This window comes from Erigeron canadensis, unplaced genomic scaffold (genome assembly GCF_010389155.1).
Source record: "Erigeron canadensis isolate Cc75 unplaced genomic scaffold, C_canadensis_v1 Conyza_canadensis_unscaffolded:319, whole genome shotgun sequence".
In the NCBI taxonomy this organism is placed as follows: domain Eukaryota; kingdom Viridiplantae; phylum Streptophyta; class Magnoliopsida; order Asterales; family Asteraceae; genus Erigeron; species Erigeron canadensis.
The window spans coordinates 1-17,071 of NW_025215733.1; the positions used below are offsets into that span (position 1 = coordinate 1).

The 17,071-nt window shown below is 37.3% G+C and overlaps 1 protein-coding gene across 1 annotated transcript; it reads right to left on the bottom strand.

Annotated features, from left to right (window-relative positions):
• Positions 1-3,035: 3,035 nt before the first annotated feature.
• Positions 3,036-17,026, bottom strand: LOC122584476 (dentin sialophosphoprotein-like; the record flags this gene model as incomplete). Its single annotated transcript, XM_043756633.1, has 3 exons — positions 16,967-17,026; positions 16,150-16,264; positions 3,036-3,721 (listed from the first exon to the last, which is right to left on the bottom strand). Coding segments are annotated over exons 1-3 (861 nt in total), but the record flags the coding sequence as incomplete, so codon positions are not given.
• Positions 17,027-17,071: the final 45 nt, after the last annotated feature.

Here is a 17,071-nt window from a genome sequence, read left to right on the forward strand (position 1 = left end):
GATTTGAAATATACATAGAAATATTAAAATAAAAAATTTAAAATTTGCAAAAATCACATTTTCAAAAACTTCTAATTTTATTCTTCTTTTCTTTTCTTCTTTAGTCTATTTTATTCGCTAAAATATTATTATTTTGATTGATTGAGTTTGCTTGGTTTAGGGTTTCAGACGTTTCCCAATTGATTGTTTGGGATCCTTCTCTATATTTATTTATTTATTATTTAATTTATTTATGTATTTATATCTTCTTGAGTTCCTTCTTGTCCGCAACTAACCGAGGCCAAACCTTATTTTAGACTATCCACATTACAACCCAACTCATCAATACTATTCACTAAAAAATTAATTCCTCTCTCTTATATTCATACAATCCAACTAAAACCAACTTTTATACTCCCATTCACAGCCCAAAACTTTTTATTTATAAACTCAACTTTACAAACTATACTAGAGTGCAGCCTCGTGCGATGCACGAATTTGAAATTTTTGCTTTTTAACATGGTTTGTATGAAGATTGACATCGTAAAAGACTATTACAAGCTTTTGTAAAACCAAGCTTTGGAGGACGGGGATCCTCTAAAGTTATTGACAACTTTATTGGTAAAGTTGTAAATCATAACCTTTAATTAAAAATCAAGGGTCAAGATTCAAAGATGATCTTTGAATCGTGACCTTGGATTTCAATCCAAATGTCAAGATGCTTTCAACTTTACCAATAAAGTTGAAATTCACTTTAAGGGATCCTCATCCATCTTTGGAAACAACCACACTCTGTTTGTAGAGGTCACCTATGCCATTTATGCGTAATGGCAAAATTATGCTATGATGATCATTGTGAGTCCCTCGATAGCTACAGATCGCTCTCGATATCGTCTATTGTTATGTCGTGAGTGCGGAATCCTCACGAGATAACTAGTTTGATTAGTTATCGTGTATATCGCTAATTATCAAGTAAATAATCAGCCGTATGATGCTATATTCGTTTCTATAAGCTATAGAACGAACTTAGTCACCTGGTGTATGTGTATGTCGAATGTGATTCTTTAATTTAGGGTATTCATTCGTATATATATGTTTCAGATCGAAACTGGGCTTGCTGGGCTTTGTTCTTACGAACTTAGCAGCCCAACCCATGTAACGAAGTTAATCTTCGTTTGTACCAAACGAAAACGAAGATATTCCTTATCTTCGTTAGATGTAAGACTTGGTTATATTCCTAAATGTTTCATCAATAAGTAATCCTAACACATATTATGTTTGTACTTGTATAACACACAACAAACATCATACATAACATATATATAACACCAAAACATGTAATCGATCATTACCAAAACATAAAGTCCATAATCTATCAATTACATATATATATAGATACGACATAAAGTAACATAATGTCTTAATCTAAAAGACAGATCAAATCTAAGTTGCTGTTGTCACATCAACGTGCATCAACAAACTCCCCCTTGATAGCAGCACCTTCGATTTCTTCAGTCTTCAAAATCTGGTCATCCATCAAATAACAATCTTCTGCTATTTGCATGGATATCTTCATGTAAGCAAAGTTGAAGAATCTTACGATAACGGCTTTCTTCATGCTTCCAAAACGGCAAGAATGAACATTTGTATCGTATAACTTCCTTAGATCATTTCTTGAGAAGTTCACCAACTGCATCGGATCATATACTTTTCTCAACAAAATCTTCTTCTTCGAGTCTGCATACATCTTCGCTTCACCAGAGTTTCGATCAATTTCCCAATTATCCATCTTGTCCAAGACGTCTTGTGCCCATTTCTTGGCAGGGACTTTGATCATACACTTGACGTCATGTTGAACATACTCAACAGTTTTATCTGGCTTGACCACTCTTTTCTTCGGTCTTGGTTCAATCTTAAACTGCGGTTTGTCTGAATCTTTCATGTTCTTTCTCAACCATAAATCATTACGAAGATACTTACCGACAAAATCAGCTAAACTATCATCACTTGTAAGTCTTCTTCACATAAACTCCTGAAATGTCTCTTACACCAAGCTAAGTACTGACAACCTTCTGGTCTTTTAAAAACAAACAGCTTCAGTTCATCATCATAGAACCAACTCCAGATGATTGTCTTGTACTTTGCAGCATCTTTGTCTGAGATATGAGTCCAATACAAATTTGGTTTCCAAGTTTCCCTATCGACTATCCATTCATTAATTCTTCTCTCGGGCACATGTCGATCAACCACATGTAATGGATCATCATCTCTGAGAGGAACTGGAAAATCATTTGGACTGAATGGTCTTGTCAAGTTAATCTCATAATCAGAAGGAATCAATGCATCACCATTCTTAGCATATACAACAAAGTGTAAAACTTTAGTTTGGCTACTGAATGGAACTTGAATCATTCTTTTCCGAACATCTGATCTCTTCAGATCTAACACTCTACTTTCTTCAATCGATGGATCTTCAGGAATTGAGTCCCAAACTTCATCAAACCCATAAGGCTTCTTGAATATGTTTAGGTTTGGTTCAGGAACAAATTCACCTTCCTCGAGCTCATCACCATCAAAGAATAAATCTGTATAATCTGGATCATCTATTAAGATTTACACAAAATGAACACCAGAATACAAAGAATAATCATGATAATTATAATAAAGATGAAATGTAATTGTATTGAAATAAGATAGATTACATTTACATGTCATAACTTATTACATACAATCGAATATACATTCTATCTAAATAATCTTTATCATAATCAAAATCAGAAACCTGAATCACAAGGAACACCAGAAGGACCAGCATGAGAAGTATCACCTCCTGTCTCCCCCTCAATCTCTACACCCTTTCCTTTGTCTTCAACTGGGCGAGAGTCATTCCTATCACCAGCATTATCAGCATCATCATCGTCATTCTGACGTCTTGGTTGAACCGCTGACAATCTACAAATCTCTTCAGGAACTTCTCCCCCTTGATTCTTGACCCAGTTGATCAAAAATGTCAAGGCTGCTCGGGTATCGGTGAGATCAGACTCCAAAGTACGAACCTGAGTCTCCAGAAGATCAACACGACGAACAAGCGAAGAATCTGAAGGAAGTCTGTAGGATAAGGAAGGAGCCACCAGAGGACGCAATACTTGTGCTTGAGAAACAGCAGGAATAACAGCAGCAGTTGGTCTTGGAGGATCAGGAATCGCTACTGAAGTAGCTTCAGCAACACGTCTACGTTTAGTTCTGGTATACTTAAGATCAGCACCCCCTGTCCGTTTCACCGGACTAACCGAACTGGCTCTGTTCACGGGATCATCCATATCGTCAAAAATTCCACGCAGTTCAGAATCATTCTGAGCAGCAACATCAGGATCAATCTGAGCAGCACGGTCAGGAATATGACTATGTACATCATGAACGGAGTGAGCTGAATCAGAAACAGCAGGAACAACATGACATGCCTTACTCCGACGCTCTCTATGTAAAGCAGCACCATCCTGAACAAAAGACTGATGTGAATGATCACTTTCGGAAGCAGCAGAGACATCATGAACCAACTTAGTTCGACGCTCATTAGCAGATTCATCTGTGTCTGTCTCGGTTGTAGCAGCAGAACCGTCTGAACTATCGGCTACACCTTCATCATTCCCATCATCAGAACTATCAGAATCATCACTCGAATCATCATCAGAATCATTAGCAGAAGCATTCTCAGAATTTTCTGAGTCATCAGAATCAGAATCTTCATCATTATCATCCACAAACATATCATTCTCAAGACGAGATCGATAGTGTGGATTAATCAAGTGACCAAAAAGTGGTGGATCATTAAGACCAGCCACATTACGTGTATTTGCTTCAAGATCAGCAAAAAGACGCGAAGGCCAAGCATGAAGAACGTAGCGAGGACCTTGGTCACACACTAAGTTAGGACAGAAATGTCTAACTATGGCCATAACAAACCGAGGATATAAGAGAAATCTCTTCCTCCCCCTGGCATTAATCTGATCAAGAAACTCCAGATAAAAGTATCTCGAGAAAGGATAAGGTCGATTATACACTAATGCAACCATCTGCGACGCAGTCTGAGCAGACAGTTGATCAAAACCAGCCTTGCGATTGCTCAAACACACGAGCAATGCATACGCAAGATATCTCCATCTTCCCTGAAGACCACTCTTATCAAAAGGAAGTTTGACCGCGCCGACAAACCCCATTCTCTGAAAACATCTAAGAAGAAGTTCAAACTCATACGTCAACTCTACTTCTTCCTCTGCTTCTACCTCTGGTTCTGCACCTAAATGCAAAACAGTAGCACGTACAAAACTATGTCCTTCAACCATAACTTCATGAGCAGTTGACCAAAAGGAATCTATATACTGCCTAACAAGTCTAGGCGAATCACAGAAAGCAAAAAATAATCTCGATCGAGCGATGTAATCAAACATCTCATGAAAATGTTCGCTATTATGCTGATCCGGATCAAGATTAAGTGCGAGATTATGTTTCTTCACAAACTGACGCGGAGCGAGAGCCATTTCTGCAAAACAAATCACAATATCGAAACAAATATAAAATAAGCACAATAAATGAATTGCAGGAAATAGTCACTAAATTGCACAAAATTATTCGTTAAGTTGAGTTCATAAATTATAAACTGTACGAAAATAGTCACTAAATTCGTTAAGTATACAGGAACGAAGATGTAATCTAAGTTCGTAAGCTATAAAGGAACGAAGATAAATCCTAAATTCGTAAGAACTAAACTGAAGTTTTCACCTAACGAAGTCTAAATTCGTAAGGTCTAAACTGGACATGCATGTTCGTAAGTTATAACTTATATTCTAAGTTCGTAACTTATAAACGAAATCTAAGTTCGTTTGGACAGAAACTAACTTCGTAAGCATTGCTAAGAAACTAAGTTCGTTAAGCCTTGCTAAGTTCGTTCCTTATCAACTAAATTCTAAGTTCGTAAGGCATAATCGAAAGCTAACTTCGTTTCTACCAAATCTAACTTCGTTCGAACTAAAATCTAAGTTCGTTTTCACAAATCTAAATTCGTTTGGGTAAACCAGTTTAATGATCACAAGAATATATATATATATATATATAATCAAAACGAATCAAATCGAAGATATATATATAAAACCTAGATCGTTTTTGTGGACGAAAATAAGATCAAAAACTTACTTAGATCACGATTTGCAAAACAAATCAAGGAAACGACGTAGATAGAGAGAAAAGAAAAGATTTTAGGGTTTTGGTCGTGTGAAAATAAAAGTAATTTTCGTTTGTGAAAAAGAAACGAAGAAAAACCCCTTTATATAGTGAAATAAAAATGGGTTAACTATGGGTCGGGCTAAAATCCATTCACGAAGTTATCCAAACGAAGATAGCCTTCGTTTGGACAAATTAATTTCTAACTATAAGAACGAAGATAACAGTTATCTTCGTAAGAACAAATCAAAGTTAGAAAATATTCCAGATTTCAGCTAAGTTCCTGTCAAAGCGATCTTCCAAAACACGACCCTTCATCGCAATCTGTACATAGCAAAAACTCGTTAGAAAGCAACTGTTCATGCCTTGTACTAAAAAGTGCTATCATCCAAATTCATCATCATAATGTAAGTATATAACCGAACATTATAATCTTGAATAAAAACCCATGGTTTAAACACTAACCATCAACAAACCTGAAAATAATCAATTTATATATGAACCTCATTACCAATGACGATTATGACACCGAGAACTTCCTTTGATCATGGATATGCGTGACGGCAAACCATCTTGAAACACTTAAGTCCCATACTAGATGCCGTCTACAAAACTAACAAACAATGAACAATCCAACAAAAATTCACTGAAGAACTTAGTAAAGTTTCCAAAAGTATGTCATAAATCACAGCATGAAATTCAAAGGAAACTAATATCAAATTTGATTATTTTCATTAAATACATGAATCATAAAGTAAATAACAACTCCAAAAGCAAGTTCATATATTCATCCTTCACATGCTCAAATCTGCATCACAAATATTATCACTACACACCAAGGATCTTATCGTCATGATATCATCCGTATAAATAACAATGTATTAACAAAAATCAGCACTCCAACTTTATCTTCTTAACCTGAACACTGCACACTTACTACAGAACTCATTAACGCATTGAGAACAAAACAGTATAATGCAGAAAATTCAAGCTACAAACACACTCAATCAGGGTTAACAAATATGAAATAACTAAAAATCTAACAAAAGATCAAGGGAGGTCATTTCTTGTCAAACCCTAAAATGTCACCAAGTTATTAATCAAATTCTTAACTTGTTACAAATTAAAATTGTGAGATTTCAAATAACTTTGACATTTCACATAACACTTGAAAGATCATTTTCTAAACTTAAACAAATTAATGTCCATATTAGAAAATCTTCTTTGTAAACAAACCACACAACCTCATTAAAAATTCACATGAAGGAATTCAGCAAAACATATACTCAGAATTTGAATAGGATCTCTCGTGCAATAAGAACTTATAAAAATACTATTTTGACTCAATAAAAAGAAAAATAACTCAGAATAAAAATTGCAGAATAATAAACTAATCTAAATTCTAATTAACTTGACTTTATACATTATTCACATTATGCTTGATTACTGCTGATTAGATCAGGTTAGCATGTTACATAAGCCTGCGGGTGAGAAATAATTCTCTTATTATAAGTTCTGAACAGTGACCCAACAGCGATTACCGGTATGTTTGTCCTCTTAAACACTCGGTACTTCCAGTTTCCTTTGAATATGACACTTTCGTATTACTTGAGCCAAGGACAGTCACCATGTAACCTAGTAAGTTACTCATGCCATACATTTAGTTTGCGAACTTATGTGACCCACAATCAGATATACTCCCATAATCGACACAAGCATTAAAATAACAAGTATTCAATATATATTTGGAAACTTCCTTGAACAAACCATGAAACACTTTTTACATTTCATCACTGAAGCACTTTAGTATTTTGCGATTTACATTTATTTTGTAACACTTTCGGTCGTACCATGGTCAAGGGCAGTCACCTTGCAACCTAAGTAGCCTAATATGTCACTTAATCACATTTACTTTCATTTGCATTAATTTTGTAACACTTTCGGTCGTACCATGGTCAAGGGCAGTCACCTTGTAACCTAAGTAGCCTAATATGTCACTTAATCACATTTAACTTAATTTACTTTCATGTTCAGACTTGTAGAAGTTTCCAAATACAGACTGAATAAATTTTATAATAAAGCTAGATCTTTCACAGAATTTAAGGACCAGATCTTAACATTTCTGAAAAGCAAGCATTCTCAGCCATATATCTGAATATGTTTCCCACAAGAACATTGTATAATTTAAGTTCAGATTGAAGGAAACCTTGGTACTTTGTGCCTACCGATATATCCCAAATTGTAATCACTGAACTAAGCAGTTATATTACGATTAAGCAGGCTTAAAAGCTAAAGTATCGTCACTTCTAATCATTTAGCGCAGTAACCTTACTTTATTCATATTTTTTTGGATTTTCGATTTTTCAATGTTTTTGTATTTTTCTGACACTAGATATATACAAACTTATACTAAGACAACTCTTTTTGTATTTTTATGACTCTATCTATGTACGACTTACACTACAAAGACACGAAAAATACATTTAAGTTCTTTGAGAGAAACTACTCGGCATTCTTCATACCATTGAGTTGATATAACAACTCAAGACGAGGTCCATCAAAAGCTTTAGTGTATAGATCAGCAAGATTATCATCAGTAATAACCTTTTCTAAATGAATAAGCTTTTTCTCAAAACAGTCACGTATCTATGTGCTTGGTGACTTTAAAGTTTTTCGGATTCTTGGTAATATCTATGGCAGACTTATTATCAATACAAATAGGAGTATTGGAGATATTCATACCATAGTCGCGCAATTGTTGCTGTATCCAAAGCACCTGAGAACAAATATCCAGCAGCAATGTACTCTGCTCCACAGGAAGACTGTGCAACAGATGTCTGCTTTTTGCACTGCCACGATATAATTCTCCCCCCTAAAAGCTGACATCCACCTGACGTTGATTTCCTATCCGAATTGTCACCACCATAATCCGAATCAGTATAAGCTACGAAGTCAAAGGAACCATACATGGGATACCAAAGACCTAGACGAGGCTTGGCTTTCACATAACGAAGAATCCTTTTCGCAGCTTTCAAGTGTGACTCTTTCGGATTAGCCTGATATCTAGCACACATAGAAACAGCAAAGGTAATATCTGGACGTGAGGCTGTCAGATACATCAAGGATCCAATGATAGCCCGATATTGAGTGGCATCGACGTATGGATCATTAGGCTTATCAGGACACAACCCATGATTAGTCTTAATGGGAGTAACAGCATCCTTAGCATCAGTCATTCGAAACCTAGTAAGAAGATCTTTGACATACTTGGTCTGATGTATAAAGAAGCCATCCTTCAGTTGATCCACCTGTAGTCCAAGGAAGAAGGTTAATTCCCCCATAGCACTCATCTCAAACTTAGCCTTCATGCTCTGTTCAAATTCCTTGCACATATTGTCATCAGATGAACCAAAAATGATGTCATCGACGTAAACCTGTACAAGCAAGTAGTCCTTCCCTTTCCATTTAATAAACAACGTGCTGTCTATAGAACCTCTGGTAAAACCACTTTCCTTCAAATGAGTTGACAATTTTTCATACCACGATCGAGGAGCCTGATGTAAACCATATAAAGCCTTATCGAGACGATATACTCTATTAGGAAAGTCTGGATCCTCAAACCCGACAGGTTGTTCTACATACACTTCTTCTTTAATTTCTCCATACAAAAAGGCACTCTTTACATCAAGCTGATACACCTTAATACCTTTATAACTAGCATATGCCAGAAATAATCGAATAGCTTCAAGTCTAGCTACAGGTGCAAATGTCTCATCGTAATCAAAGCCTTCTTGTTGCTCAAATCCTCTAACCACCAATCGAGCCTTATTGCGAGTGACTACACCTCTGTCATCTCTTTTACAACGAAAAACCCAACGCGTTGTTAAAGGAGATTCACCCGGAGGTAAGTCAACTAACGTCCATACTTCAAGCTTTCGAAACTGAGCCAATTCTTCTTGCATCGCCTCAACCCATGACGGTTCCTTAAGAGCCATTCCAACATTTTTAGGCTCAACCTGAGAGATAAAGCAATAATACAAGTACCAAGTAATTGCCCCAGTATCCTTAACTTCAGCAAACATACACGACAGTTTCTTAGATTGATTCCTCGTGCGAATAGAGGCAGAAGCATCACCAATGATTTGCTCGACTGGATGATCCTTGTTGACCCTAGTTTGAGGAACCTTATCGACTGAAAGATCATCTCCCAAGTTTGTCTGCACATGTTGCTCTGGAGTTTTATAATCTGGAGTTTTAGGCTCCTCCTGATTTTCACCTTCCGTGTCATCAGTATCATAGAAAGGAGAATCAGGTAGAGGTATATGCAAGGGATCAGTAGGATCTATAGGAGCAGGCTCTAAGGTAGAATCTGCTACTTTTGTCCCACTAGATTCTCCAGATTCAGAAGTAGGCTCAACTATTGGTGAGGAAACAGAAGAAGAACCAGAAACCGGTCCTCCATCAAGAGGATCATGGAGAGTAACTACATCCTCCACAGTCGGAACACCTGCAAAAGAAACAGGACCACGAAAAGAAGTGAAGACACCATCATAATCAAAATTATTAGCAGGACCAATGTGTACAGCAGGTTTATGACTGACAATTACGACATTTGTACCAAGATCTACTTTGCCAGTCTTCTGATTGTACACACGCCTAATCGGTGTACTTGGTACATAACCCAGAAAGAAACCCTCCTCAGATTTAGGTTCAAATTTCCCTTGAGGAAGAGTTTTAAGAAAAGTGCAAGGAACACCGAAAGGCTCAACATTCTGCAAATTGGGCTTTTTGTTGTGCAAAAGTTCATAACTAGTTTTCTTAAACCGTTTAACTGTCAAAACCCGATTCAGAATGTGACAAGCTGTATTCACTGCCTCTCCCCAGAAAGTAATAGGAAGCCCTGAATCAGCAAGCATCGTCCTGGCTGTCTCAATCAATGTCCTGTTCTTCTTTTCAGCCACGCCATTCTGTTGTGGCTCATATGGTGCACTGTACTGATGTTGAATTCCTTTGGTCAAGCAAAATATAGTAATAGTATTATTCTTGAACTCAGTACCATTGTCACTCCTGATTCTCTTAACTTTGACTCCATGGACATTTTCAACTTGTTTAAAAAAATCCATAAATCGTTTTGCGGTCTCATCCTTGGTCTTCAGAAAGAATACCCATGAGTACCTCGAGTAATCATCAGTGATCACCAAACAGTAAGACATCCCTCCAATGCTTCTTATGTTCACAGGACCAAAGAGATCCATATGAAGTAATTCGAATGGTTTGGATATAGTGTTGAGTACTTTTGATTTATGCGGATTCTTATGTTGCTTTCCTTTCAAACACGGTACACACTTATCTTCCATCCCAAACTTCTTAACTGGCACACCGTCAACTAACCCAAGACTAATAAGTTCATTCATCTTCCGAAAGTTGATATGTCCCATTCTACGATGCCATAGGAGAGATTCAGACTCATTTGCCTTGCTCAACAAACAAAGGGGCTCCTTTGGATTATCAACACCTAAAAGTAAGCCATAGATGTCTCTCTTCCTAGGAGCTTTGAGCATTATCCATTCTTCTGGAATAACGAAACCCGGCTTCAAGATGTATGCCTCCTTTTCTGTGAAATGAACATTGTTGCCCTTATCACAGATCTGTGAGACACTCATTAGATTGTGAGTAAGTTGTTCCACATAGTTAACTCTTTCTAGAGTAAGTTGTCCATTGACGACATCTCCTTGACCGGTGATGTTGCCGCCCTTGGATCCAGCAAAACTAACATACGACCCATTTATACCAGTATAATTGGACAAGAGCTTCTTGTCCCCTGTCATGTGCCTGGAGCATCCACTGTCAAGGTACCACAAATGAATTGGTTTCCTAGGAACTCCCTGCACATAAAATGAGAAAAATTAGTTTTCATTGGGGACCCAAACCTTCACAGGTTTGGGTCGTCCCTTCTCATCCTTGAGAATCAGTTCAGTCCAATATCCATTGCTAGAAGCCGTGGGTGGGACTTGATTCTCGACTTGTCTTCTCACTGGAGAAGACTTCTGACCTCTCGTCGGAGAAGTTCTTAGGGAATGAGAGCCAAAAGAAGGTCTAACACTTGAGTGAATTCTGTCATAAAATGAATTACGACTTGGAGGTGTTTGTGACCGACTCGAACTCCCACTGGGGTTGTGAATCTTGGTTCCTTAGGGGATGAACCTTTTGGTGGAGATTCACGTCGGTGAGGTATAGTAAATGGTTTTGTAGAAGATTGAACTTTAGTCTCATGAACCTGTTTATCATTACCCAACCCCCTTTTTCCTTCCGAGGTGGAAACCTTTGAAGGAGAACCCGATCTCCGAGGTCGATTTGGACATACACTGTAAACATGACCTTTTTCATGACAAGCAAAGCAAGAGAGGACCTTAACCTTTTTCTTTGTATCTACCTTATTATTGGTACTTACAGATTCACTAGTGTCCACTGACTTACTTGTTTTTCTAGAATCCTCATGGTCTCGTTTGGTCGGTGATATCCTAGACTTACTTGGGGACTTCTTACGTGCAGGCATTAGTATATGCTTCAAAACCTTAGTTGCTTCTACATTAACAACTAATTCATCTTCAGATTTGCTATTCCTAGACTGCTTAGGTAAAGGAGTTTGACGCAACTGACTTAATTTCTTCATATCCTTAATATCAACATCCCAGACTTTATCAATCCTCTTAGGGTCAATAGATGCTAATGGAAATTCTAACTCAGTATAAACCCTACTACTCTTTCGAAGTGTAAAGTGAGTAATACTGTCTTTCTGACCGTAAGAAGTGGACGGATCTAGGACAACACCTTTCAATTTCTCTTCCTTGGTAGGTTGAGAAGAAACTCCTTTAGACTCTGTTGTTTCCTCAGTCAAATTTGGCTTAGGAGTTGAGTCTTTCGATTTACCATCATCAACACTAGGTTGAAGTAGGACTTCAGGAATATTGGGTTCTACAGGAGTATAGTTATTGTTGAAAGGAGGAGGCATGCTATTATAAGAAACCTTAGCAGTGTCAGAACTCTTAGATGGAGAATCCTCAAACTTTTTCATATGCATTAAAAGCTCAGCATGTCTAGCAGAATCAACCTTAGCATTTAATTCCACTATTTCTATCCTAGCATCAGCAAGTTCTTTCTCAATTGTAGCACACTTTTTAGCTAACAATGCATAAGCTTCACCACCTACTCTTTCTACAGCCACAACATGTTTAACTTTGTCTTTCATAGCACTAATGTCAGACTCTAAAGATCTAATCCTATCCTTTAAGAATTTTTCTCTATCAGTGACAGTTAGATCCTTTTTAATCAACTTATCTCTTTCCTCATGAGCAGCATTGACAACAGATTCTAATTGCTTAATTTGTTCATTCTTTTGTTCAATTTCATCAAACATTCGATTAACAATTTTGCAAACATGAACAATAGTATGTAGAGAGTAAGATACCTGTTGATCTGCTTCTTTGCAGTCTGCCATGTAAGCAACAAAGTCATCCACACTCATGCCTGCTGGAATTTCATACTCCTTCATCTGCTCTTCAATTGTCTTTTCAACCTTTTCTGTAGCAGAATCGTCTTTGATCTCAGCAGCTTTCACCTCTCCAGAATCTTTCATATCATCAACCTCAACCTCTTCATCAGACTCAGAATCAGTATCATATACCTCAGCAGAAGATTCCATGTTCGAGCTTTGAACATTTTCATACAAATGCTCATCATTGTGGTAAACTGTGGTGTCCAAGAAATCATCAACAGAATCCACTATCTGAGCCATATCATCAACTATTTCAGCCAAATAAGCATTATTGGTCTCATCCTGTGGAAGATTCCAAACATAAGAACCATCAGGTTGAGCAGCTACGATAGCCTTGTCATTGCCATTTCCAGTAGTATCATCAGTCAACAAGAGAGCTCTACTTGCATTCTGATTAAATGGACGATTACCACCTCTATCTTGACGTGTAGGGGTAATATTGACATCTCTCTTTGGTCGTTGACATTCTTTGGCAAAATGTCCAAAGCCATCGCAGTTATAACACTTAACCTTTGACTTGTCGAAGCCCTGAGTACCCCCAATAAGCTTTCTACCTGTTCTTTGCATAAACCTTTGCACTCTCCTGGTGATCATCGCCAAATTCCATTTCAGATCCATTTCTTCAACATCATCTGGATCTATTTGGTCATAATCTTCATCAATGAGTGCTGGATCTGTGATCCTTCCTGCAACAAAAGCTTCATGTGCAGCACACATTGCGGCAAATACATTCATCCTTCCCTCAGCTGATTTCATATCCATGGGCATAGACTTGTAACCAGCAGAAGTAGATGAAATGTTACCAAACTTCATATTTCCAGGCTTTGCACTTTCATTAGCCTTTCTAGCCTTGTAACCAGCATCAGAAGCCATGAAACCAGCAGAATCATCTCCATCCATAACACAATCAGAACTCTCTTTCGTGCCAGAAGTACCAACCCCAGAAAAGAATGCATTAACGTCAGCTGTTGGATTTTTCATAGTGGCATGATAAAGAGATGGATCTTGTGTGAAGTTGTCTTGGAGATCCTTTGCCTTATCCTTCATTTCTCTGTTTCTTAAAGTGGATATAACACCATCTATACGAAGAGTTGCATAATCTGCTCTTTCTTGCAATCCATGACGAAACTCTTTATAAGCTTTCGGCAAACCATCCAAGAATTTATCCACTATCTCAGTAGGAGTGTACTTAAGATCGAAATAAGCTAACTCAGCAAGAAGATGTTGAAATCTCAATATAAGATCCTCAACTTGTTCGTTCTTGGTAGCATTAAAGCAATCAAATTGTTTCTTAAGCATCTTAATTCTATTTTGCTTCAACAATGGATCACCTTCACAGTGAGCTTCAATAGCATCGAACAATTGTTTTGAAGTCTTGTACTCCTGTTTAGGAAACAGGTGCACTAATTCTTGAGGAATGCACATCCGAAGAGTAGAAAGAGCCTTAACTTCAATAGCATACAAAGATTTTTCTTCTCCTTTTAACTCTCCTACCTTGTAATTAGTTGTAACACCGTTTACAGTAAGAGTTGGCCATTCATATCCTTCGGTGATCATTATCCACATGTTCAAATCTTCTCGTTGAATATAATCTTCAAATCGGCCTCTCCACGCCCAGAAGTCAGCCAATGAAACTAACTTCGGTGGAGAATTAGTACGTCCAACGAGATGATCATGATAGACAAGAGAATTCAGGTATTGTGCAACAGCAGTGTTGGTTGAAGAGGAAGCCATTGTTTAACGAAAATGGATGTGAGAAACGAAAATAGTTTTAAATTCGTAAGAGGAGTTGAAACGAAGATAGTTGCTAAATTCGTTAGTTGAAACTTAACGAAAATAGATTTAAATTCGTTTGAAGGAATGGAACGAAGATAGGTCTAACTTCGTTTGAAGGAATTGAACGAAGATAAGGCTAAATTCGTGAGGTGAAGGTGAACGAAGATAACTTTAAATTCGTTAGAAGGAACTGAACGAAAATAAAGCTAAATACGTTTGAAGAGATTGTAAACGAAGATGAGGTTAAGTTCGTTTGCTAAATTCGTTTGAGAAAACGAACTTAGCGACTGTTAGGGTGTCGGAGGTTTTTGAGAGAAAATAATCAAACAAACGATCTCGAACCTTCGATAAGATATCGATTGGCTCTGATACCACTTGTGAGTCCCTCGATAGCTACAGATCGCTCTCGAGATCGTCTATTGTTATGTCGTGAGTGCGGAATCCTCACGAGATAACTAGTTTGATTAGTTATCGTGTATATCGCTAATTATCAAGTAAATAATCAGCCGTATGATGCTATATTCGTTTCTATAAGCTATAGAACGAACTTAGTCGCCTGGTGTATGTGTATGTCGAATGTGATTCTCAATTTAGGGTATTCATTCGTATATATGTTTCAGATCGAAACTGGGCTTGCTGGGCTTTGTTCTTACGAACTTAGCAGCCCAGCCCATGTAACGAAGTTAATCTTCGTTTGTACCAAACGAAGTTTATCTTCGTTTGCCTCTAACGAAGATATTCCTTATCTTCGTTAGATGTAAGACTTGGTTATATTCCTAAATGTTTCATCAACAAGGAATCCTAACACATATTATGTTTGTACTTGTATAACACACACAAACATCATACATAACATATATATAACACCAAAACATGTAATCGATCATTACCAAAACATAAAGTCCATAATCTATCAATTACATATATAGATGACATAAAGTAACATAATCTTAATCTAAAAGACAGATCAAATCTAAGTTGCTGTTGTCACTCAACGTGCATCAACAATCCATTATGGGAAAACATTACCTTATCATGAAATAGAAAAAGTATTTCCTTTACGAAAGACGGCTATTTCAGTTAATGCTGACCTTAGTCATAATATAAGTGTGTAAAAACACAAACCCCATATATGCAATGTCTTGCAAACATAAAAGAAACAATAAGAAACCCATGAGTATTCACCAAAGTTTATTAAGCCTTAATAAGGGCTCTATCGATCATTCTCCGACTTAGAGTGGTAATTTATCTACTATCATGATATACATTTTTTGGTAACGTCCTACTCTTCCTACCTTTTATCCCACATCTTCATCGTCCAAATTTTTTTGATGGAATTGAAATGTATAACCGTAGAAAATACTTTTACTAATAGTTTATATCCTTGACCTTCTTTTCCTAAACATGCGCTCACATTTTCATTCTCCCTGCTCGTCCAATGATATCATGTTCACCTCTGTACCACTTCAGTCGTCTTGTCAAATAGAAACCACAACAACCTGGTCAAAACTCATCTTTAACGTCAAGTGAACCGTAAACCTGATGGCACGTATTTAAGAAGGAGGACAATTCTTCCACTTAGCAATGGTAACTTTTTTATTCTAACTTCATCACATGTATACTATTCGTTATGCACTTATCCACATCCAACACCTTTTCGGCACTTTCTACCGGTGTGCGTAAAGTTGTGCCAGCTATTTTTGGTTTAAACATCGTGATCTCAACTTCCTTCACACACTGCAATATGTATAGGAAAACACGATAACAAAAACAATAGCGGTTAACATATGGAACAATAAATACAACCCTCCCCCATATGTACCGGTTCTAGTTACAGGACACTAGGAGCCACTACTGATGCTCCTGAGGTTGTCACTGAGCTTATTAAACCAGAAGTACAATGACAGATGATGAGCGTAGACTTGTAAATCTGGATGCTCGGTTAAGAAAACCTCATTATCAATACCCTTCCAGATGACATATGAAATCTATCATCAACTCTCTTCTGCCAAAAGGTGTGGGATAATCTTTGTACCAGATTTGATGGCCCGAAGATGTTCTTGCTACCAAAAGATTATCTGAAGCGTGCCTATGAAGGATTCTCTCTTCCTAATGAGAGTCTGGATGGCACTTATAATCGCTTCAAATGTCTTTTGAATGATATGGTAATGCTGGCATAGAGCATGATATGCTTGAAGTATGCCACAAGTTCATTGACAGCCTTCCAATCAAGTGGCAAGTTTAAGACAGAGTTCTCGTACCACCAAGCAGTTAAAAAACGCTGACTTGGAATCACTTTTTGGCACTCTTCATTTGAAGAGAGGGCCTTTGCTTAAAATTTGAGAGCAAAAGCTGAATCCAAGAGGCATTTGGTTCATCTGTTTCGTCTTCTTCTTCTTCTTCTTTGTATAAACATTTCTTATCTCATGACCCTCTTGCCTTGGTCTCTGTTGAAGTTACACCATCCATGTTAACAGCAGCTCTTCCACCCCTTCGCATATCCAAGATCTTGTCATTACCTCGATTTTGAGGAGAGACAAGAAA